The sequence below is a fragment of the Marmota monax genome, unplaced genomic scaffold, assembly GCF_021218885.2.
Source record: "Marmota monax isolate L192 unplaced genomic scaffold, Marmota_monax_Labrador192_F-V1.1 WCK01_AAM20220418_F8-fsc00118, whole genome shotgun sequence".
NCBI classification, from domain to species: Eukaryota; Metazoa; Chordata; class Mammalia; order Rodentia; family Sciuridae; genus Marmota; species Marmota monax.
The window spans coordinates 661,244-687,107 of NW_026695231.1; the positions used below are offsets into that span (position 1 = coordinate 661,244).

The following is a 25,864-nucleotide window of genomic DNA, read 5'->3' on the forward strand; positions in this document are numbered from 1 at the left end:
TCTGAGGAATCTTCATACTTTCCATAGTGGTTATACCAATTTGCAGTCCCACCAACAATGAATGAGTGTATCTTTCCCCCTACGCCCTCGCCAACATTTACCGTTGCCTGTATTATTGATAATTGCCATTCTGCTGGAGTGAGATGAAATGTTAGAGTTGTTTTGATTTGCATTTCTCTAATTGCTATATGATGAACATTTTTTCATATGTTTGTTGATTGATTGTTTATATTCTTCTGTGAAGTGTCTGTTCAGTTTCTTAGCCCATTTATTGATTGGTTTATTTATTTATTTTTGGTGTTAAGTTTTTTGAGTTCTTTATATGTATTGGAGATTAGTGCTCTGAAGTGCATGTGGTAAAGATTTTCTCCCATTCTGTAGGCTCTCTCATCATGTTATTGATTGTTTCTTTTGCTGAGAAGCTTTTAGTTTTAATCCATCCCATTTGTTGATTCTTGATTTTATTTCTTGCGCTTTAGCAGTCTTGTTCAGGAAGTCAGGTTCTAAGCCAAAATGATGAAGATTTGGGCCTACTTTTTCTTCTGTTATGTGCGGAGTCCCTGGTTTAATTCCCAGGTCCCTGATACACTTTGAGTTGAATTTTTTTTGTTGTTGTTGATGGACCTTTATTAATTTGTTTATATGCAGTGCTGAGAATTGAACCCAGTGCCTCACACATGCTAGGCAAGCACTCTACTACTGAGCCACAACTCCATCCCCTGAGTTGAATTTTGTGCAAGGTGAGAGAGAGGGATTGAATTTTATTTTGCTGCATATGGATTTCCAGTTTTCCTAGCACCATTTGTTGAAGAGGCTGTCTTTCTCCAATGTGTGTTTTTGGAACTTTTGTCTACTATTAGATAACTTGTCTGTCTCTGTATCTTCTATTCTGTATCATTGGTGTACATGTGTACTTTGGTGCCAATACCATGCCATTTTTGTTACTATAGCTCTGTTGTATAGTTTAAGGTCTGATATTGTGATATATCTCCTATTTCACTCTTCTTGTTAAGCATTGCATTGGCTCTTCTAGGTCTCTTATTTTTCCAAATGAATTTCATGATTGCCTTTTCTATTTCTATGAGGAATGTCATTGAGATTTTAATAGGAATTGCATTAAGACTGTATAACACTTATGGTAGTCTGGTTATTTTGACAATATTAATTCTACCTATTGAGGAGCATGTGAGGGTCTTTCCATCTTCTAAGATCTTCTTCAATTTCTTTCTTTAGTGTTCTGAAGTTTTCACTGTAAAGTCTTACCTCTTTTGTTAGGTTGATTCCCAAGTATTTTATTATTTTTGAGGCTATTGTGAGTGGACTAGTTTTCCTAATTTCTCTTTCAGTGGATTCATCACTGATGTATAGGACTGTGTTTGATTTATAGGTGTTGATTTTTATATCTTGCAATTTTGCTGAATTCATTGATTAGTTCTAAGAGTTTTCTGGTGGACTATTTTGGATCTTCTATATATAGAATCATCTCATCAGCTAATAGTGATAGTTTGAGTTCTTCTTTACCTATTTGCATTCCTTTAATTTCTTTCTTCTAATTTCTCTGGCTAGAATTTTAAGGATGATGTTGAATAGAAGTGGTGAGAGAGGACATATTTGTCTTGTGCCAGTTTTTAGAGGAAATAGTTTCAATTTTTCTCTGTTTAGAATGATGCTGGCTTGGGTCTTAGCATAGATAGCTTTTACAATGTTGAGGTATGTACCTATTTTCTCTAATTTTTCTAGTGTTTTAAACATGAAGGTATGCTGTATTTTGTCAAATGCTTTTTCTGCACCTGTTGATATAGCCATATGATTCTTGTTTTTAAGTCTGTTAATATGATGGATTATGTTTATTAATTTCCATATGTGAAGAAATCCTGCATCCTTGGGATAAATTCCACTTGATCACGGTGCACTATCTTTTTAATATGTTTTGCATGTGATTTACCAGAATTTTATTGAGAATTTTTTACATCTATTTTCATCAGGGTTATTGGTCTGAAATTTTCATTCCTTGATGTGTCTTTGTTTGGTTTTGGTATCAGGGTGATATTAGCCTGATAGAATGAGTTTGGAAGGGTTCCCTCCTTTTTTGTTTCATGGAATACTTTGAGGAGTATTGGTGTTAATTCGTCTTTGAAAGTCTTGTAGAACTTGGCAGAGAATTCATCTGGTCCTGGGCTTTTTTTGTTTGGTAGGCTTTTGATGACGTTTTCTATTTCATTACTTGAAATTGATCTGTTTAAAATTTATATGACCTCCTCATTCAGTTTGGGTAGGTCATATGTCTCTAGAAGTTTGTTGATGTCTTTGATATTTTCTGTTTTATTGGAGTGTAAATTTTCAAAATACTGTCTAATTATCTTCTGTAATTCAATAGTGTCCTTTGTGATATTTCCTTATTTATCTTGTATTTTAGTAATTTGAGTTTTCTCTTTGTTAGCATGACCAGGGGTTTATCTATTTTATTTATTTTTTCAAAGAATCAACTTTTTGTTTTGTCAATTTTTAAATTTGTTTGTTTTGTCTTGATTTCCTGGATTTAAGTTCTGATTTTAATTATTTCCTGTCTTCTGCTTTTGGGGTTGATTTGTTCTTCTTTTTCTAGGGCTTTGAGATACAGAGTTAGGTCATTTATTTGTCGACATTTTATTTTTTTTATGAATGCACTCAATGCAATAAACTTTCCTTAGTACTGCCTCATAGTGTCTTAGAGATTTTAATATGTTGTATCAGTGTTCTCACTTAGCTCCAAGAATTTATTTCATCCTTTATTTATTCTACTATCCATTCATCATTCAGTAGTGTATTATTTAGTCTCTTTAGAGTAGCTTCTATTTTTAATTTAATCCTTGATTTCTAGCTTCATTCCATTGTGATCTGATGGAATGCAGGGTATTATCTCTGTTTTTAAATATTTACTTAGTTGTTTTGTGGCATAAGATATGGTCTGTTTTAGAGAAGGAGCCTTGTGCTGCTAAGAAGAATGTATATTCGCCTGATGATAGATGAAGTATTCTGTAGATATGTCTGTTAAGTCTAAATTATTGATTGTATTATTTAGTTATATTAGTTTATTATAGTTTTTGTTTGGAAGATCTGTCCAGTAGTGAAAAAGGTGTGTTAAAGTCACCCAGTATTATTGTGTTGTGGCCTATTTGATTCTTGAAATTGAGAAGGGTTTGTTTGATGACATGCCCCCCATTGTTGGGGGCATAAATATATATAATTGTTATGTCCTGATCATATGTTCTTACCTTAAGAAGTATGAAATGTCCGTCTTTGTCGCTTCCTGGTAACTTTGACTTGAAGTCTACTTTATCTGAGATGAGGATGGAAACACCTGCTTGTTTACATAGTCCATATGATTGATACGTTTTTTCCCATCCTTTCACCTTCAGCCTGTGGATGTCTTTGCCCATGAGGTGAGTCTCTTGATGACAGCATATTGCTGGGTCTTGCTTTTTAATCCCATCTGCCAGCCTGTGTCTTTTGATTAATGAGTTTAGACCATTATCATTCAAAGTTATGATTGAGATATTATTTGTATTCCCTGTCTTTTTGACTTATTTCTGGTTTTTAATTTGACTTAGTTTCTCCTTTGGTTGTATATTTCTTAAGTGTAGGTCCTCCGTTTACTGGTTTTCATTTCATCTTCATGGAATATTTTGTTGAGGATGTTCTATAGGGTAGGCTTTCTAGTTGTGTATTCTTTTTTTTTTTTTTTAATTTTTTATTGTGGGTTGTTCAAAACATTACAAATTTCTTGACATATCATATTCCACACTTTGATTCAAGTGGGTTATGAACTCCCACCTTCACCCCATACACAGATTGCAGATTCACATCAGTTACACATCCATTGATTTACAAATTGCCATACTAGTGTCTGTTGTGCTCCGCTGCCTTTCCCATCATCCACCCTCCCCCCTCCCCACCTCTCCCCTCCCCTCCCCTCCTCTCTCTCTACCCCCTCCACTGTATAACCCTGAGGGTCTCCTTCCATTACCGTGCAATTTCCCTTCTCTCTCCCTTTCCCTCCCACCTCTCATCCCTGTTAAATGTTAATCTTCTTCTCCTGTTCTTCGTCCCTACTTTCCTTATATCAAAGAAGACATTTGGCATTTGTTTTTTAGGGATTGGCTAGCTTCACTTAGCATAATCTGCTCTAATGCCATCCATTTCCCTGTAAATTCTATGATTTTGTCATTTTTTAATGCAGAGTAATACTCCATTGTGTATAAATGCCACATTTTTTTTATCCATTCGTCTATTGAAGGGCATCTGGGTTGATTCCACAGTCTTGCTATTGTGAACTGTGCTGCTATGAACATCGATGTAGCAGTGTCCCTGTAGCATGCTCTTTTTAGGTCTTTAGGGAATAGACCTAGAAGGGGAATAGCTGGGTCAAATGGTGGCTCCATTCCCAGCTTTCCAAGAAATCTCCATACAGCCTCCGCAGGCTCTGCAGCCCTGGGCCAGGGCGGTTCCTGGACGGTTCCGGGAGCCGGAACTCGGCCGCCCCGCGCTCGGTGTTCGCTCCGATAAGATCAGGTTCTAAGAAGCACCCAGGCGCTGAACCCTAGCAATCTGTCTGCAAGCCGCAGGCAAATGGCAGCCTGAAATTACCTGTTCTATGGCTGAATGAGCTGCGGTCAGTCGAAAACAGGTGTGGTGACGTCAGTTTACCAACATGGTGGCTGCTGGCCTCCTCTGTGGTCTGACCGGTGTGGAGAACCGAGATGGACCGCTTCCTTCCCCGTCTCTAACCCAGAATTCAGCCCTGAGTGCGGTGCTTGCGCGTCTGGCAGAAACTGCAGCGCTGTAACCCTGCGTCTCTATCCCAGCGCGCGTTGCAGACTCTAGCCGCGGGGCGATTTGCTGAATAAGCAGTTTTACCCTCCGTGCGACAAACCTCTCGCGTTTGAGTCCCCGTAGCCGATCCTTGTGCGATGGAAATCCTTCCTCCAGGTTCCGGCGCACCCCACTATTGCTGGAAATTCCTAACAAGATATCTTTTAGCCGTCCTGACTTGTCATACTCCCACACAGTGAAGCAGCACACGGGGGTAATGCACTCCCCTCGCCGCCATCTTCCTTCCCAAAACTTAGTTGTGTATTCTTTTAATTTTTGTTTATCATGGAAAGTTTTAACTTCATCTTTAAATCTGAAACTTAATTTTGCTGGATAAAAAATTCTTGGTTGGCATCCATTTTCCTTCAGAACTTGAAATATATTATTCCAGGACCTCCTAGCTTTGAGGATCTGGGTTGAAAATCAGTTGAAATCCAAATGGTTTCCCCCAATACATTATTTGATTTTTTTCTCTCATGGCCTTTAAGATTTTATCTTTATTCTCTGTGATAGTCATTCTCATTATAATGTGTCTTGGTATGGGTCTGCTCTAATTTTTTACATTTGGGTTCCTGTAAGCCTCTTGTATTTGATTTTCCATTCCATTCTTTAGGTTTGGGAAATTTTCTGCTATCATATCATTGAAAATGTTGTGCATTCCTTTGGATTGTATCTCTACTTCTTCATCTATTCTGATAACTCTTAAATTTGGTCTTTTCATGTTATCCTATAATTCTTGGATGTTCTGTTCATGGTTTTTTACCATCTTCTCTGCATGGTCAACTCTAATTTCAAGAATATATATTTTGTCTTTATTGTCTGAGGTTCTGTCTTCCAAGTGGTCTAGTCTGTTGGTGATGCTTTTCATGAATTTATAATTTGGTTTATTGATTCCTTCATTTCAAGGATTTCTGCTTTTTTTTCTCACAATCTCTCTTTATTAAAGTGATCTTTCACTTCCTGTATTTTTTCTTGGATTTCACTCCTTATACTATCCTTTGCTTCACAGATCAATTTGTGTACATTCTGAACTTTTCTTGGACATTTCTTCTACTGTGTTATCAGTGGATTCTGTTGTTGGAGCATCTTGGTTTGTTTGGGGTGCTTTACTCCCTTGTTTTTTCATGTTGTTCGTATGTTTTCCCATCTAGCAGTATGGATCTAAGGCAGCACACATTCTACCCTATAGATCTGTAGTGTCCCTGAAGGTTTACAGCACCTCACCTTTAATGGTGAGACTAGTATCAACAACATCCAGTATAAACAATAGATATCCTTAAACCCATCAGCTCCCAGTAAGGCATCTACTGCTTTCTCGCATTAAACCAAAATGATGAGTTGAATAACTATCTAAAGTATAAACAGAAACTTTGCTAAAATGATTTACAGTTTCAAGATGGTGGACGAGAGAATTGAAGTAGCGTAGTATGTGATGTTTGAGAGGGAGGAAGCGAGAAGCTAGAAGCAAAAATTCACAGAAAGAGTGGTTGAGGAACTGACAGAGATTGGTTGTTGGTTGGAGAAAAGTTGGAAAGAAAATCCAAGAAAAAGACAAGTGAGGGGATGAATACGAATAAAGAGAAAAAATTAAAAGACATAAGAATACAACAAAAATGCAAAACACCATTCATATATCATTGTCCTCTACAGACTGATGCATACAAAATACCCTGTTCCAAATATGGTAGAGGCATTAGTGAATTGAAAAATACAAATAAAATAAATCTCAATGGAAAGTTGAACTGTCTCTGTTAGCATTCAATAGTTTCTCAGCCCTGTCTCTTATTCTCCTGGGATCACCAGGCCCAGATCAACTCTCGCAGACACAGTCACTATCCCACCCATCTGGGCTTCAGATACCTCAGGCTCAGCCATGCTTTCCTACTTGCAGAGAGACTACCAGGTATATGCTCATCTAAAGGAGCGACCCTGAGATGCAGCAGCAAGAGAGGGGCCACCAGCATTCCCATAAGGAAGACCCCTGATGCCTCCAAACATGCAGGTACCCCAACAGTGGACCTGCAGGTCCTGGCCAGGGTCCCCAGACAGAGACTCTTGTGGTAGTAAACCTGATGGCACTTAGGCCCCAGCCCCTGGCTGGTGTCCCAAGGTGGATGTGGCCACAGGCAACCAAACCTGGAGTTTCCCCCATAGCAGACCTCTAGGTGGTGGTAGTAGCAGTAATGGTGATGGCTGGTGGCTGTTGACAGCAGGCCGCGGGTCAGTAGCAGTGGTAGTAGCAGTGGTTGGTGGAAGCAGGCTGTGAATCAGCAGTGGCTGCAGCACCGGTGGCTGCAAGTGTGGCTGTGGGGGCAGTGTTACCCAGATGATCTCCATGGGGCAGCAGCGTTGTCAGCGACAGCTGTGTCAGAAGCAGCAGCACCCAGAAAGAAGACCTTCAGGTGACTCTGGGTGGCAGCAGCAATATCAGAGGCAGCAGCATTGGCAGTAGTGGTGTAGGCAGCAGTGGATGGGAGAAGAGACCTCCAGGAGTCAGTGGCAGCAATCTCGGAGGTAGTATTCAGAGGTAGCACTGGTCATGCCCAGAGAAAGCGGGTGTTGACTTTATATCCTGCTACTTTGCTGAATTCATTTATTAATTCTAGAAGTTTTCTGGTGGAACTCTTTGGATCCTCTAAGTATAGAATCATGTTATCGGCAAATAGAGTTTGAGTTCTTCTTTTCCTATGCGTATCCCTTTTTTTTGTCTGTCTGATTGCTCTGGCTAGAGTTTCAATGTATGTTATATAAAAATGGTGAAAGAGGGCCTCTTTGTCTTGTTCCAGTTTTTAGAGGGAATGCATTCAATTGTTTTTCCATTTAGAATGATGTTGGCTTTGGGTTTAGCATAGATAGCTTTTACAATGTTGAGGTATGTTCCTATTATCCCTACTTTTTCTGGTGTTTTAAACAGGAAGGTGTGCTGTATTTTGTCAAATGCTTTTCCAGCACCTATTGAGATGATCATATGGTTCTTATCTTTAAGTCTATTGATGTGATGAATTATGTTTATTGATTTCCATATGTTAAACCAACCTTGCATCTCTGAGATGACCCCCACTTGATCATGGTGCACTATCTTTTTAATATGTTTTTGCATGTGATTTTCCAAAATTTTATTGAGAATTTTTGTATCTATGTTCATCAGGGATATTGGTCTGAAATTTTCATTCCTTGATGTGTCTTTGTCTGGTTTTGGTATCAGGGTGATATTAGCCTCATAGATGAGTTTGGAAGGGTTCCCTCCTTTTCTATTTCATGTGATAATTTGAGGAGTATTGGTATTAGTTCTTCTTTGAAGGTCTTATAGACCTCAGCTGAGAATCTGTCTGGTCCTGGCCTTTTCTTGGTTGGTAGGCTTTTGATGGCATCTTCTATTTCATTGCTTTAAATTGATCTTTTTAAATTGGGTATATCCTCCTGATTCAGGTTGAGTAGATCATATGTCTATAGAAATTTGTCGATGTCTTTGAGATTTTCTAATTCATTGGAGTATAAATTTTCAAAAATAGTGTTAATTATCTTCTGTAATTCAATAGTGTCTGTTGTGACATTTCCTTCTTTGTCTTATATTTTAGTAATTTGAGTTTTCTCTCTTTCTCTTCATTACTGTGGCTGAGGGTTTATCTATTTTATTTATTTTTTCAAAGAACCAACTTTTAATTTTGTCAAATTTTTCAATTGTTTCTTTTGTTTCAATTTCATTAATTTCAATTCTGATTTTAATTATTTCCTGTCTTCTACTACTTTTGGTGTTGGTTTGTTTTTCTTTTTCTAGGGCTTGAGGTGTAATGTTAGGTCATTTATTTGTTGAATTTTTTCTTTTAATCAATGAGCTCAACGCAGTGAACTTTTCTCTTAGTACTGCCTTCATAGTTTCCCAGAGATTTTGATATATTGTATCAGTGTTCTCATTTACCTCTAAGAATTTATTTCTGTCTTCCGTGATGTCTTCTACTATCCATTTTCATTCAGTAGCATGTTATTTAGTCTCCAGGTATTGGAGTAACTTCTATTTTTTATTTTGTCATTGGTTTCTAATTTTATTTCATTATGGTCTGATAGGATCCAGGATAGCATTTTTTTTTTTTTTTGCTAGGAAGTTCTTTGTGATACAACATATGGTTTATTTTAGAGAAGGATCCATATGCTGCTGAAAAGAAAGTGTATTCACTTGATGATGGATGAAATATCCTGTCTATTACTGTTAAGTCTAAATTATTGATGTATTATTGAATTTTATAGTTTCTTTGTTTAGTTTTTGTTTGGAAGATCTATCCAGTGGTAACAGAGGTGTGTTAAAGTCACCCAGTATTATTGTGTTGTGGTCTATTTGATTCGTGAAATTGAGAGGGTCTGTTTGATGTATGTAGATGCTCCATTGTTGGGGGCATAAATCTTCACAATTGTTATGTCTTGTTGATTTATGGTTTCCTTAAGCAGTATGAAATGTCCTTCTTTATCCCTTCTGACTAACTTTGGCTTATAGCACACTCTATCTGATATGAGGATAGAATCCCCTGCTTATTTACAAAGTCCATGTGATTGATGTTTTTTCCCATCCTTTCACCTTCATTCTATGGGTGTCTTTTCCTATGAGATCAGACTCTTGAAGGCAGTATATTGTTGGGTCTTTTTTAAAAACCAATCTGCCAGTCTGTGTCTTTTGATTGATGAATTTAGGCCATTAACGTTATTGAGATATGATTTATATTACTGGTCACTTTGGTTTATTTTTTGTTTTTAACTTGACTTGATTTCTCCTTTGACTGGCTTTTCCTTTAGTGTAGTTCCTCCCTTTGCAGATTTTCATTGTTGTTTTTCATTTCCTCCTCATAGAATATTTTTCTGAGCATATTCTGTAGTGCAGGCTTTCTAGTTGTAAATTCATTTAACTTTTCTTTATCATGGAAGGTTTTTATTTTGTCATCAAATCTGAAGCTTAATTTTGCTGGATATAAGATTCTTGGTTGGCATCCATTTTCTTTCAGATATTGGTATATGTTGTTCCTAGGTATCCTACCTTTGAGGGTATGGATTAAGAAATCTTCTTAGATCTGAATTGGTTTTCCCCTTTATGTATAACTGATACTTTTCTCTTGCGGCCTTTAAAATTCTGTCTTTATCCTGTATGCTAAACAATTTCATTAGAATGTGCGTTGGTGTGGATCTGTTGTAATTTTGTACATTTGGTGTACTGTAAACCTCTTGTATTTGATTTTCCATTTCACTCTTTAGGTTTAGGAAATTTTCTGATGTTATTTCATTTAGAAGATTGTGCATTTCTTTCGTTTGTATCTCTATGCCTTCCTCTATCCCAATAATTCTTAAATTATCTTTCCAAATTATGGAATTCCAAATTCCATAATTCTTGGAAGTTCTGTTCATGTTTTCTTACCATCTTCATTGTGTGGTTAACTTCATTTTCAAGATTATATATATTTTGTCTTCATTGTCTGAGGTTCTGTCTTCAAGGGGTCTACTCTATTGGTGATGCTTTCTTTTAAGTTTTTATTTGGTTTATTATTTCCTTCATTTCAAGGATTTCTGTTTGTTTTTTTTCCCCAGAATTTCTGTCTCTTTTTTGAAGTAATCTTTTGCTACCCACATTTGCTTTCTTATCTCTTTATTGAATTGATCATTTGCTGCCTGCATTTGCTCTCTTATATCATTCTTTACTTTGCAGATCATTTTAATCATGTACATTATGAACTCTTTCTCTAACACTTCTTCTACTGTGCTGTAGTAGCATCTTGGTTTATTTGAGGGCATTTTCTTTCCTGGTTTTTTCATGTTGTTTGTGTGTCTTCCTCTCTAACAGTATGGATCCAAGGTGTTATAATTTCGACCCCGTAGACTTATGGTGTCCCTGCAGGTTTCCAATACCTTACCCTTAAAGGGGAGAGCAATATTAACAGCATCCAGTGCAAATACTATGCAGTGTTAAACACAATATCTCTATTAAGACGTTTACAGTTTTGTTGCAATAAACAGAAATGATGTATTCTATCATTGTCTACAATATAAACAGTACGTTTGCATAAGAATCTATAGATTCTAATGTTGGGCAAAGAGAGAATGGCAGGTGTAGGATGAGATGTTAATGAGGTAGGGAGTGATAATATAGAGGCATTAAATCATAGGAAGCATGAAAGAGGAATCTAAAGAAGTTGGTTCTTAACAGGAGAAGAGAGAGAAAGAGACTCTGGGGAAACACATAAATGAGGCAAACATAAAGAGTGAGTTAAAAAATAAAAAGAAAAGGGAAAAATGTAAAAATAAAAGAATATACAATAAATTGTAATATACTATTTAGATATCCCAGTTCTCAGTAGCCTGATGCATGAAGAGTACTTGGTTTCACAAATGTTGGGGCTGTGAGGACAGGAAAAGAAAAAAATCACTAAGGAAAATTGAACAATTGTTTCTGTTGGAGTTCAGTATTTTCCTTGCTTTCCTTATTGATTGATGGGGTTTTCTGGAGTTTGCTGGAATCTCCACCCTCAAGATGGTGAAGGTTATTAGAGTGGGAGGGTCAGACATGGAGGTGGAACTCCTGGAGGCAGAGTATAGCAATTGCCAGTCCCCATTGGAAGATTGCACCCCAGGACTCTCCTTTGGGATAGCTCCTTTGGGGTCCAGTTGTGTGACATGGTATCCTGGTCTTAGCCCCTTACATCATCTGTGGACCCTACAATTCCTAGTCTCAAATTTAGTGTCTAACCTGTATCTCTTCCACCCCCATACTTTAGACTTCCCAATCAGGAATCTTTCTCTCTAGAGGTCCTGAGGGCTGAGTGCCAGGATCTCTGTGCCTGTCACGGAAACCTGTTCTGTATCAGGCAGATCAGGACCAGGCATTGAGAGCTATTGTCTGTCCTTGTAGCTGCAAACACTGGGCCGGGTTAGTGGCTGGGGGTACCTTGATGTTGGGCTTCCAGATCCTGGCCAATGTCCCAAGATGAAAGCTGTCCCAAGTAAAGATGGCGATGGCGATGGTGACAGTGGAGGCAACCCAAGATGGCGGCAGAGGTGTCCCAAGATGGAGGTGACTGCTTTCAGAGATGGGGTAGCGAATTCGGACCCTGTGGTGGCATTGTCTGGCCCATTCAGAGATACAGCACTGTGGCAGGTGGTGCTGTGGCAGGTGGCTGCCTCCAGGCTCTGTCTTGTGTCCCAAGGTGGAGGCTACCACATCGAGGGGGCTATGGTAGTGGCTGCAGTGTCCCAAGATCTGAATATTGCTACTTTAAAAAGTATTTAAAAATTAAGCAACTTTCTTGTATGTATTGGGACCAGTAGTTATTTCATTAAAATTCATCTGTGTTCTTCATTTATGCTTACTATTTTTATTTTACTATTAAACCCAGGGCCTTATGCATGCAAGGCAAGCACTCTACCAACTAAGCTATATCCCCAGCACTGCTTAATATTTTTTTAAAAAAATTTTTTAGTTGTTGATGGGCCTTTATTTTATTTATTTATATGTGGTGCTGAGGATCAAATCCAGTGCCTCACACAAGCTAGGCAAGTGCTCTATTGCTGAGCTACAACCCCAGTCCTTACTATTGTTTTGTATTTTTGTTATGCTTACTATTTTTTTTTGTTTGTTTTTATTCTGAAATATCTTAGGAACAAAGAAGTGAGTTTGTTCTGTCATTGTATTCTGGTGATAGGATTGAATTATAAGCTATTTTTTTTGTTGTACTCTACTTTATAAAAATGTTTTAATTCATTCTTGCTTACCCAAGTTTAGTGGAATAGAATTGTGTAGATCAAAGATGAGCTTTCTACGTATGCATTCCAATCCTGAAGTGTTGTGGCTTAGCTTAGTAGGGAGGTGAAGTGAGTTATACTAAGATTAGGGCCCTCAAATTTTTATGTTTCAGATTTTCATATTTTTATTGTTTCACATAGAAATAAGATCTTTTTAGGGTTTCATAAACTATTAAGAAGTCTTTCATTGAAATTTCTCAACAAGTAATTAATATTTTTAAAAATAATATCAGGTGGCCTTAGGGGTTGAAGCATAAAAAGTGTGTATTTTCTAGGTTTCTGTTTCAAGATGAGAGATGTTTACAAAATTACTAACATTAATTCACAAGCACTAGAATTAGCAATTTTTAAAGGATAAATATGTTGAATTATAATCATGCACAGTTTTATACTTTGTAGGCAACAAAAAATAAATATTAATAATAATATTTTTATTTAGCTACTACATTTTCTCCAAGATTGTTTTCAGGCTGGAGAATTTATTTATTGAAGATTTTGGAAGGTTGTTTCTGGATAATATTGTCGATAGGTAAGCTAGTAGAGACACTTTATGTGTGCTATTGTCATGAGAGAATTGAGTGTTATCTAATTGTTGCATATGAACTGAGAACTAATAGAAACATAGATTTAGCACAGTGGATTATATTAGGTTTGGTTACTTGTGACAAAATTTACAATGAAATAGGAGCCAATTTTTTTCTTATGGTCAAAGATTTGGAGATAGCCTCATGGCAGCTCAGTGATTAGGAATCCAGCTCCTGTTTTCTTGCTCTTTTGTCTTTTTGTGTGTGTGTGTGTACTAAGGATTGAACTCAGGGTCACTCTAAGAGTCTCACCAAATGGCCCAGGGTGCCCTTGAATTTGCAAGTCTCTTGCTTCAGCCTCCTGAGTTGCTGGGATTACAGGCATGTGCTACCATGCATAGTGTCATGTCATTTTTTTAGCTTTCCATTTCACAGTATTTCCTGGTGTTGAGGGCCACAGCCAGTCGGGGTGGCACCTGGCATTTTGCCAGAGGGAGTGAAGCGAGCCATTGAGATGATGATGGTTAAGTTAAGCTGTGTATTCAGTTGTATATAGACCTTTGCTGTCCGGCAATAGGGCGGCTCCTGCTGCCTCAGGTGCCCACTACTTTGGAGTTCCCATTGAGTTCTTGAGGGGTTCCGAGAGCCCGGTGGAGGGTGAGAGGGTTCCCGGGAAGTGCTTGTGGAGTGCTGGTGGAGTTTGGGCAATAAAGTAGTTCCTGTTTGAACCTACAAGTGCCTCGTGGCGGCTCGGTTATTTTGTGCCCAGCCAGACTGCAGCATTTGTAGGAAGGAACAATGAAGAAAATCTGGGAGAGGGTTTATATCAGCTCTGTTTTTTAAAAGACTTTCTGGAAAGCTACAATATAACTTTTGTTTACCTGCTTTAGACCAGAACATATATAGTCCATGTCCACTCCTAACTACAAGATAATATGACAGTTATAGCCTTTTTTCCCCTGTGCTTCGTATATCTAGTTAAAAATTAAGGATTATTTTGCTAAGTAGGAAAGTGAATATTTGAATAGCAACTGGCATCTTGTTTCATAGTAAATAAAGCAACCCTAGATATTAGAAATTCTCTAATTGACTGCTACTTTCCTGCTAACCTTTACCCAATCCCTGGGCTCTTAGAGGACACTAAAGAACATTATACCCCCCCTTTTTTTTTTATAAAACTGTACCTGTGTATACATGCATGGATTTTATTAGGATTGTTATCTCTGAAATCTATCCATGAACTGTGGCCTGTTTTTTTTTTTTTTTAATGAACCCACTGTTAAGATTTCCTATTAGAGTATTCCACTATAAGAGTTTTTTTTTTTTTTTTTGAGAAAATTTTTCTGTTTATTCACTCACAAGTTGCTAGTGTGCTCTGTTATCCAGTAAATACAACAGCTTTTAAAGATTAAAGGACACCATGATAATCTATTAAGTGCTTACCATGTACCTGACATGGAACTGTAAGCCTTAAGTACATTATTACTTCTCTCCATTTTATAGTGTGAAAATAATCAACCTTAGGATTTACAGCTAGTGAATGCTGGAGCTTATATTTGAACCCAGGTCTAACATCAGTATCCTTTTTTAGTTATCATGAAATAGACACTTTACTATAAGCATTAGATACATTGAGTAGAAGGATTTTTAACGGTTCAGTTTCAAATTCTTGCCTTGATTTATATAACTAGGAGTCTCTTTGTGTCTTAGTTTTTTATTACTGCTTTGCAAAACCACTTAAATTGTTGAAGTATATGATAATGCTACTCTTCTGATTTTGTATTTTTTAAACCTATATTGCAATCAGTAAGAAACAAGGCATGTGACAAATGCCAAACAGCTATCTAAACTAAGAGCCATACAAAATGATCATATTTAAAAATGTCTTCTCAGCATTCAAATTGTATATATCATTAAAACATTCTGTGAAAACCAACATTTCATCACCTTATAAAGTGGAACTCACTGTTGCTGTGGGTTCTTTTTTCTCCCAAGCGTGCTGTCATGGATGCAGACGGCATCACACACGTACTTGAACATAAAAGCTTTTTGCTTTAAGCTGAGGTTTTTGACCCCATTGATAATACAGGCATTCTCATAATTTTCTCTCTTCAGCCCCTTTATGAACAAAAAAGAGTAGAAAAGGGAAAATTATGAGTAATTATAGTATTAAATTACTATGGAAAACCATTTGAGTCCTTTAAAATTCTCTTTTCAAATCACCAGCTTCTTATATAGTAAAATTCTTACATTGACAAGTTCTAGATTATGAGCACGCCTTTATTTATCAACTGATACCTCTGCCTCTTGTTTTATCAAAAACGTTCTTTTCTTGCTTATTTTCACTATAGAGGCTAGATGTGACTCCAGAAATTTTCATAATAAGCAAATAGGCAGTAGTAGGCCAGCTGCTGCGTTCTAATCTCTGGACACAAACTGTCATGAAGCAGCATTTGGTTGTTCTTTCTGTAAGTGTTGATTCTTATTTAATTCTAGGGCGATTTGACGAAACTGTTATTGAAGAGAGAAGACAGTGTGCTGAAGACCTGCTACAGTTCTCTGCCAATATTCCAGCTCTTTACAACAGTAAACAGCTTGAAGATTTTTTTAAGGTTTGACAGTCTTCTGGAATATTTTATATCATATTGAATATTTTTATTTTCTAATTTGTAGTAAATTCAAGTAGAAAATTCATTTCCTTTTGAATTTCATTGTTCACTAAAAACGTAGAAGTTAATTTCTAAATAACCATGTCTGTGGCATATCTTGCTTTTAGCATAAAGAGCTATACAATTTTTGATTGAAAGATCTTAAAAAATTGATGCAAAGGGCTTAGGGATTTTCGAATTCAACCACAATTGGAATACATTAAAATTTGGTATCATGAAACTCTTTTTCTTTTTGAGGTATATTTCAGTGGCAGACTTCTCTTTGAGATATAAAATCCTACAAGTCCATGTTACATTTGTTGTAATTATGTTGGTTTGTGTAAAGATATAAAAAATTAGTCTTTGCACAGTTTTAGAGAGGTAGGCCATTACACGTAGTATTATCTGAGATCATTGAATATTAATGTTTTGAGTTTTTTTAAATAATGCTTTAATTCTGAGTTATTTATCATTTTTAATAATTATTTTCTAATATATTTTCAACTTAACCTGTGTAGGTTGTCAGTTTCTTTCACTGTTTTTACCCCCACAGTTTTCCTATTGCATTTAGTTAGCCTTTTAGAAAAAAAGCTAGGTGATGGTTTTATCATTGTTTTTTTCCTTTTTTTATTTTAGCTGAAAATACACTGCTTTGTATAAATTAAATTTCTTAGAATACATAACTATCATGATATATCAGTAGTGGGGTATTTAATTTTACTGGTGCTAGTGAATCTCTACACAGGGAATTCATTTTTTTTATGACCTAATTTAGTTTACTGAAGAAATTTGATCTTTTGAAAGACATTGCAGACCTATGACTTAGAGTAATAGAAATAGTAATAGAAAAATTTGTAATGACTAGGTGTAGTGGTGCAGACCTGTAATCCCAGCAATTTGCTGAGGCAGGAGGATCACAAGTTTGAGGTCAGCTTGGGCAACTTAGTGAAACGCTGTCACAAAAAATGAAAGGGGGTGGGGATATGACTCAGTGGTAGAGTGCCCCTGGGTTCAATCACCAGTATCTGAGAGAGAGAGAGAGAGATAGAGAGAGAGAGAGAGAGAGAGAGAGAGAGAGAGAGAGGGAGGGAGGGAGGGGTAGGTTTGTATTAACTAAATTCCTTATGATTGACCTTGTTGCTTACTTTTTCATTACTCTGCAAACTAGACTGAGATCATAAATTTGGTTTCTGCTAATTCCCCAGTGCAGATCTTTGGGATGAAAGGCCAAGTCAAATTGATACAGTATTTGACTCTTTGCTATTCTCTGTTATAGTTCCCCCCCCCCCCACTATCTGACAGAGAATCAGTACTTACAGAAAAAGGCTGTTACTATTAAGCAAGAAGATTTTTTTCTTTATAGAGGTGGTGAAAGGTATAGAATTAAAAAAATCAGTTTGGGAATTAATAGAAGTCAAATTATAGGTTCTAAACAGTTTAAATAAAAGTTTCCTGTTTGTTCCATTTCTTTTGGAGTTGGAATGCTTGATTATAATTGCTTCTGGAAGAAGAATTTTTACACTTTAGGAAATGAGACCTTATTTTTAGGGTTCATGAAAAAATTGACAGTTTTAAAAATTGATAGTAATTTTGGAAAATATCTTGGAACTATTTTAAGCAGTGCTGGACAGGAGCAGGATATGACAGTACTTTTAGTCTTTTGAAATAGAGAAAATATGGTCCTTAAGGTTATTTAGCTACAAGCAAAGAAAAAAAAAAAGCTTGCCTCTTGTCTTATCCAAGAGGTCTGAGTGAGGAAGGTAGTTACAGGCGGGTATAGAGTTTAGGAATGTTACCAAGTATCTAGATTTCTGAGTTTGAGTATGAAAAGCAAAGTGTCAAAAGAAACATGCTAGCTTTTACAGAAAGAATGTCTAGAGGTAGTTCTTACATCTCTTTGACCAGAACTTGGGTCACATGACTATCCTTAATTTTTTTTTTCTTTTCTTTTTTTTTTATTGTTGGTTGTTCAAAATATTACATAGTTCTTGATATATCATCTTTCACACTTTGCTTCAAGTGGGTTATGAACTCCCATTTTTACCCCATATACAGATTGCAGAATCACATCAATTACACATCCATTGATTTACATATTGCCATACTAGTGACTGTCATGTTCTGCTACCTTTCCTATCCTATACTATCCCCCCTCCCCTCTCCTCCCCACCCCTCTTCTCTCTCTACCCCCTCTACTGACCTTCATTTCTCCCCCTTGTATTATTTTTCCCTTTCCCCTCATTTCCTCTTTTTTTTTAAAAATTTTTTAATATTTATTTTTTAGTTTTTTTCGGCGGACACAACATCTTTGTTTGTATGTGGTGCTGAGGATCGAACCCGGGGCCACACGCATGCCAGGCGAGTGCGCTACCGCTTGAGCCACATCCCCAGCCCTCCCCTCATTTCCTCTTGTATGTTCTTTTGTATAACCCTGAGGGTCTCCTTCCATTTCCATGCAATTTCCCTTTTCTCTCCCTTTCCCTCCCACCTCTCATCTCTGTTTAATGTTAATCTTCTTCTCATGCTCTTCGTCCCTACTCTGTTCTTAGTTACTCTCCTTATATCAAAGAAGACATTTGGCATTTGTTTTTTAGGGATTGGCTAGCTTCACTTAGCATAATCTGCTCTAGTGCCATCCATTTCCCTGCAAATTCTATGATTTTGTCATTTTTTAATGCAGAGTAATACTCCATTGTGTATAAATGCCACATTTTTTTAATCCATTCGTCTATTGAAGGGCATCTGGGTTGGTTCCACAGTCTAGCTATTGTGAATTGTGCTGCTATGAACATCGATGTAGCAGTGTCCCTGTAGCATGCTCTTTTTAGGTCTTTAGGGAATAGACCGAGAAGGGGAATAGCTGGGTCAAATGGTGGTTCCATTCCCAGCTTTCCAAGAAATCTCCATACTGCTTTCCAAATTGGCTGCACCAATCTGCAGTCCCACCAGCAATGCACAAGTGTACCCTTTTCCCCACATCCTCGCCAGCACTTGTTGTTGTTTGACTTCCTAATGGCTGCCAATCTTACTGGAGTGAGATGGTATCTTAGGGTGGTTTTGATTTGCATTTCTCTGACTGCTAGAGATGGTGAGCATTTTTTCATGTACTTGTTGATTGATTGTATGTCCTCCTCTGAGAAGTGTCTGTTCAGGTCCTTGGCCCATTTGTTGATTGGGTTGTTAGTTATCTTATTGTCTAATTTTTGGAGTTCTTTGTATACTCTAGATATTAGGGGCTCTGTCTGAAGTGTGAGGAGTAAAGATTTGTTCCCAGGGTGTAGGCTCCCTATTTACCTCTCTTATTGTTTCTTTTGCTGAGAAAAAACTTTTTAGTTTGAGTAAGTCCCATTTGTTGATTCTAGTTATTAACTTTTGTGCTATGGGTGTCCTATTGAGGAATTTGGAGCCCGACCCCACCGACTGTAGATCGTAGGCAACTTTTTCTTCTATCAGACGGCGTGTCTCTGATTTGATATCAAGCTCCTTGATCCATTTTGAATTCACTTTTGTGCATGGCGAGAGAAAGGGATTCAGTTTCATTTTGTTGCATATGGATTTCCAGTTTTCCCAGCACCATTTGTTGAAGATGCTATCCTTCCTCCATTGCATGCTTTTAGCCCCTTTATCAAATATAAGATAGTTGTAGTTTTGTGGATTGGTTTCTGTGTCCTCTATTCTGTACCATTGGTCCACCCGCCTGTTTTGGTACCAGTACCATGCTGTTTTTGTTACTATTGCTCTGTAGTATAGTTTGAAGTCTGGTATCGCTATACCGCCTGATTCACACTTCCTGCTTAGCATTGTTTTTGCTATTCTGGGTCTTTTATTTTTCCATATGAATTTCATGATTGCTTTCTCTATTTCTACAAGAAATGCCGTTGGGATTTTGATTGGCATTGCATTAAACCTATAGAGAACTTTTGGTAATATCGCCATTTTGATGATGTTAGTTCTGCCTATCCATGAACAGGGTATATTTTTCCATCTTCTAAGATCTTCTTCTATTTCTCTCTTTAGGGTTCTGTAGTTTTCATTGTATAAGTCTTTCACCTCTTTTGTTAGGTTGATTCCCAAGTATTTTATTTTTTTTGGAGATATTTTGAATGGAGTGGTTGTCCTCATTTCCATTTCAGAGGATTTGTCGCTGATATACAGGAATGCCTTTGATTTATGCGTGTTGATTTTATATCCTGCCACTTTGCTGAATTCATTTATTAGCTCTAATAGTTTCTTTGTAGAGCCTTTTGAGTCTGCTAGGTATAGAATCATGTCATCTGCAAATAGTGATAATTTAAGTTCTTCTTTTCCTATTTTTATGCCTTTAATTTCTTTCGTCTGTCTAATTGCTCTGGCCAGTGTTTTGAGAACTATGTTGAAGAGAAGTGGTGAGAGAGGGCATCCCTGTCTTGTTCCAGATTTTAGAGGGAATGCCTTCAATTTTTCTCCATTCAGAATGATGCTAGCCTGAGGCTTAGCATAGATTGCTTTTACAATATTGAGGTATGTTCCTGTTATCCCTAGTTTTTCTAGAGTTTTGAACATAAAGGGATGCTGTACTTTGTCAAATGCTGTTTCCGCATCTATCGAGATGATCATATGGTTCTTATTTTTAAGTCTATTGATGTGGTGAATAACATTTATTGATTTCCGTATATTGAAACAGCCTTGCATCCCAGGGATGAATCCTATTTGATCATGGTGCACAATTTTTTTGATATGTTTTTGTATCCGATTCGCCAGAATTGTATTGAGGATTTTTGCATCTAGGTTCATTAGAGATATTGGTCTGAAGTTTTCTTTCTTTGAAGTGTCTTTGTCTGGTTTAGGTATCAGGGTGATGTTGGCCTCGTAGAATGAATTTGGAAGTTCTCCCTCTTTTTCTATTTCCTGAAGTAGCTTGAAAAGTATTGGTATTAGTTCCTCTTTAAAGGTTTTGTAAAATTCTGCTGTATACCCATCGGGACCTGGGCTTTTCTTAGTTGGTAGTCTTTTGATGGTTTCTTCTATCTCCTCAATTGATATTGGTCTGTTTAGGTTTTCTATATCCTCCTGACTCAATCTGGGCAGATCATATGACTTAAGAAATTTATCTATGCCTTCACTATCTTCTAATTTATTGGAGTATAAGGATTCAAAATAGTTTTTGATTATCTTCTGTATTTCTGAAGTGTCTGTTGTGATATTGCCTTTTTCATCCCGTATGCTAGTAATTTGAGTTCTCTCTCTTCTTCTCTTCACTAGCATCGCTAAGGGTCTGTCGATTTTGTTTATTTTTTCAAAGAACCAACTTTTAGTTTTGTCAATTTTTTCAATTGTTTCTTTTGTTTCGATTTCATTAATTTCAGCTCTGATTTTAATTATTTCTTGCCTTCTACTTCTTTTGCTGTTGTTTTGCTCTTCTTTTTCAAGGATTTTGAGATGAAGTATGAGATCATTTATTTGTTGGTTTTTTCTTTTTTTAAGGAATGAACTCCAAGCAATGAATTTTCCTCTTAGAACTGCTTTCAATGTGTCCCATAGATTCCGATATGTTGTGTCTGTGTTTTCATTTATCTCTAAGAATTTTTTAATTTCCTCCTTGATGTCTTCTATAACCCATTGATCATTCAGTAACCTATTGTTCATTCTCCAATTGATGTATGCTTTTTCCTTCCTTCTTTTATCGTTGATTTTCAGTTTCATTCCATTATGATCAGATAAGATGCATGGTAATATCTCTACTCCTTTATATTGTCTAAGAGTTGCCCTGTGACATAATATATGATCTATTTTTGAGAAGGATCCATGTGCTGCTGAGAAAAAAGTGTAACTGCTTGATGTTGGGTGGTATACTCTATATATGTCAATTAGGTCTAGGTTATTAATAGTGTTATTGAGTTCTATAGTTTCCTTATTCAACTTTTGTTTGGAAGATCTGTCCAGTGGCGAGAGAGGTGTGTTGAAGTCTCCCATGATTATGGTGTGGTGGTCTATTAGACTCTTGAACTTGAGAAGAGTTTGTTTGACGAACATAGCTGCACCATTGTTTGGGGCATAAATATTTATGATTGTTATGTCTTGTTGGTGTATGGTTCCCTTAAGCAGTATGTAGTGTCCCTCTTTATCTCTTTTGATTAACTTTGGCTTGAAATCTATTTTATTTGATATGAGTATGGACACGCCTGCTTGTTTCCGAAGTCCATATGAGTGATATGATTTTTCCCAACCTTTCACCTTCAGCCTATGTATGTCTTTTCCTATCAAATGCGTCTCCTGTAGGCAGCATATTGTTGGGTCTTGTTTTGTGATCCATTCTACTAGCCTGTGTCTCTTAATTGGTGAGTTTAAGCCATTAACATTTAGGGTTATTATTGAGATATGGGTTGTTCTTCCAGCCATATTTGTTTATTTCTGTTACTAAACATTGTTTGTTTTCCTCTTTGATTGTTTCCCCCCCCCCTTTACTGTCCTACCTCCCACTGTTGGTTTTCATTGTTATTTTCCATTTCCTCTTCCTGTAATACTTTGGCTAGGATGTTTTGAAGAGATGGTTTTCTAGCTGCGAATTCTTTAAACTTTTGTTTATCGTGGAAGGTTTTAATTTCATTCTCCATCCTGAAGCTTAATTTCGCTGGATACACAATTCTTGGTTGGAACCCATTATCTTTCAGTGTTTGAAATATGTTATTCCAGGATCTTCTAGCTTTCAGAGTCTGTGTTGAAAGATCAGCTGTTATCCTGATTGGCTTGCCCCTAAATGTAATCTGCTTCCTTTCTCTTGTAGCTTTTAAAATTCTCTCCTTATTCTGTATGTTGGGCATCTTCATTATAATGTGTCTAGGTGTGGATCTCTTATGATTTTGCACATTCGGCGTCCTGTAGGCTTCTAGGATTTGGGATTCTGTCTCATTCTTCAAGTCTGGGAAGTTTTCTTGTATTATTTCATGGAATAGACTGCTCATTCCTTTGGTTTGGAGCTCTGTACCTTCCTGTATCCCAATGACTCTTAAGTTTGGTCTCTTAATGTTATCCCATATTTCTTGGATGTTCTGCTCATGGTTTCTTAACAGTCTTGCTGAGCTGTCTATGTTCTTTTCCAGTTGAAATACTTTGTCTTCATTGTCTGATGTTCTATCTTCTAAGTGTTCTACTCTGTTGGTAGTATTCTCCATTGAGTTTTTAAGTTGGTTTATTGCTTCCTGCATTTCTAGGATTTCTGATTGCTTGTTTTTTATAACCTCTATCTCCCTGTATAGTTGATCCTTTGCTTCCTGGATTTGTTTGCGTAATTCGTTGTCGAAGTGATCTTTCATTGTCTGATTTTGCTGTTTAATGTCTTCCTTGATACTCCAGATCATCTGAAGCATGTATATCCTGAATTCTTTATCTGACATTCCATCTGCTGCAGCTGTTACCTCTTCTAAAGTTGCGTTGACCTGCATTGCTTGTGGTCCTTTCTTTCCTTGTCTTTTCATACTGCTTGCGTATCTTTCCTGCAGGTGCGGGCGGCGGCTCTGCTCTCTCCTTATTCCAATTGGGGTGTCGTGGCTACCACGCCGGCAGGTCACTGGGCCTGTTCTGGGAGCTGGTGGCGGCTCTGTTCTGCCCCTACTCCAATTGGGGTGACGTGTCTGTCGTACCAGCAGGCCACTGGGCCTGTCCCGCTGGTCTGTCGCAGATCTGCCCACCTTTCGGGCACGGGTGGAGGCTCTGCTTTGCCCCTACTCCAATTGGGGTGTCGTGACTACCCCGCCTGCAGGATGCTGGGTCTGTTCCTGGCAAGGGAGGCGACTCTGCTCTGTCACTACTCCAATTAGGGTGGTGTTTGTACCACGCCGGCAGGCTCCTGGGCCTGATCCGCCGGTCTGTTGTAGGTCTGCCTACCTTGAAGGCGCGGGCGGCGGATCTGCCCTGCCCCTCCTACCACGCCTGCGGACCCCTGGGCCTGATCTGCAGGTTGATCACTGGTCTGCTCACCCTGGGGGCACGGGTGGCGGTTCCGCTCCACCCCCACTCCAATTGGGGTCACGTGACCACCACACCGGCAGGGCCTGATCCGGGCGTGGGATAAGGATCTGCTCTGCCCCTACTCGAGTTGGGGTGACGTGTGTACCACACTGGCAGGCCACTGGGCCTGACCCGCCAGGCTGTCACAGGTCTGTTTACCTTGCAAGCGCGAAGGGCGGCTCTGCCCTGCCCCTCCTACCACGCCCATGTACTACTGGGTCATAGGTCTGCCCACCTGGCGGGTGTGGGTGGCGGCTCCGCTCCGCCCCGTCTCCAATTGGGGTCACGCGGTCACCACGCTGGCGAGCCGCTGGGCCTGCTCCGGGGGCTGGCGGCGGCCCGGCTCCTTCCCTCTGGCTCGAGGACAAATTGAGGAGACTCGGGTGACTGAGCCTCACCCCCCTTACCAGGAGACCAACTGCTTATGTCACCGCTGGTATTGATGAAGATCTCTCCTCCACCGCTTTCTGCTGACATCAGATCTCTGCCATGTTGGTATCCTATGCGAATGGCAGCATTTCGTTCCCCTTGCCTGGTAACCCAAGCAATGGGTGAGTCCTGACCTGCCCTCAGCAGGACCCGGACCGAGACACAGTTTCCGCGGGCTCCTAGCCCCGGTCCAGGGAAGTTCCGGGAGCCGGAACTCGGCCGCTCCGTGCTCGGTGTAAGCTCCTATAAGTGTAAGCTCCAAGAAGCAGTCCCCGCGGGCTCAGTTCCGGGAGCCGGAATTCGGCCGCTTGGTGCTTGGTGTATGCTCTGATAGTAGCAGGGTCCAAGAAGCAGCCTCCGCGGGCTCCGCAGCCCTGAGCCAGGGCGGTTCCGGGACGGTTCCGGGAGCCGGAACTCGACCGCCCCGCGCTCCGTGTTCACTCCGATAAGATCAGATTTTAAGAAGCCCCCAGGCGCTGAACCCTAGCAATCTGTCTGCAAGCCGCAGGCGAATTGCAGCCTGAAATTACCTGTTCTATGGCTGAATGAGCTGCGGTCAGTCAAAAACAGGTGTGGTGACGTCAGTTTACCAACATGGTGGCTGCTGGCCTCCTCTGTGGTCTGACCGGTGTGGAGAACCGAGATGGACCGCTTCCTTCCCCCCGTCTCGAACCCAGAATTCAGCCCTGAGTGCGGTGCTTGCGCGTCTGGCAGAAACTGCAGCACTGTAACCCTGCGTCTCTATCCCAGCGCGCCTTGCAGACTCTAGCCGCGGGGCGATTTGCTGAATAAGCAGTTTTACCCTCCATGCGACAAACCTCTCGCGTTTGAGTCCCCGTAGCCGATCCTCATGCGATGGAAATCCTTCCTCCAGGTTCCGGCGCACCCCACTATTGCTGGAAATTCCTAACAAGATATCCTTTAGCCGTCCTGACTTGTCATACTCCCACACAGTGAAGCAGCGCACGGGGGTAATGCACTCCCCTCGCCGCCATCTTCCTTTTCTTTTTTTAATGAATGAACTCCAAGCAATGAATTTTCCTCTTAGAACTGCTTTCAATGTGTCCCACAGATTCCGATATGTTGTGTCTGTGTTTTCATTTATCTCTAAGAATTTTTTAATTTCCTCCTTGATGTCTTCTATAACCCATTGATCATTCAGTAACCTATTGTTCATTCTCCAAGTGATGTATGCTTTTTCCTTCCTTCTTTTATCGTTGATTTTCAGTTTCATTGCATTATGATCAGATAGGATGCATGGTATTATCTCTACTCCTTTATATTGTCTAAGAGTTGCCCTGTGACATAATATATGATCTATTTTTGAGAAGGATCCATGTGCTGCTGAGAAAAAAGTGTAACTGCTTGATGTTGGGTGGTATCTTCTATATATGTCAATTAAGTCTAGGTTGTTAATTGTGTTATTGAGTTCTATAGTTTCCTTATTCAACTTTTGTTTGGAAGATCTGTCCAGTGGCGAGAGAGGTGTGTTGAAGTCTCCCATGATTATTGTACCGTGGTCTATTAGACTCTTGAACTTGAGAAGAGTTTGTTTGACGAACATAGCTGCACCATTGTTTGGGGCATATATATTTATGATTGTTATGTCTTGTTGGTGTATGGTTCCCTTAAGCAGTATGTAGTGTCCCT

The 25,864-nt window shown here is 38.7% G+C and overlaps 1 protein-coding gene across 5 annotated transcripts in view; it reads left to right on the forward strand.

The window, feature by feature from the left end:
• Rps6kc1 (ribosomal protein S6 kinase C1) overlaps window positions 1–25,864 on the forward strand; it is a 218,478-nt gene that overhangs the window by 31,838 nt on the left and 160,776 nt on the right. For 4 of the 5 annotated variants that reach the window (XM_046438431.1, XM_046438432.1, XM_046438433.1 and 1 more), the window contains one exon: window positions 15,648–15,763. The exons of the other annotated variant lie outside the window; for it this stretch is intronic. In XM_046438431.1, the coding sequence (XP_046294387.1) occupies window positions 15,648–15,763 (116 nt within the window). The remainder of the gene's footprint in view (window positions 1–15,647; window positions 15,764–25,864) is intronic. 5 annotated transcript variants of the gene reach the window in all.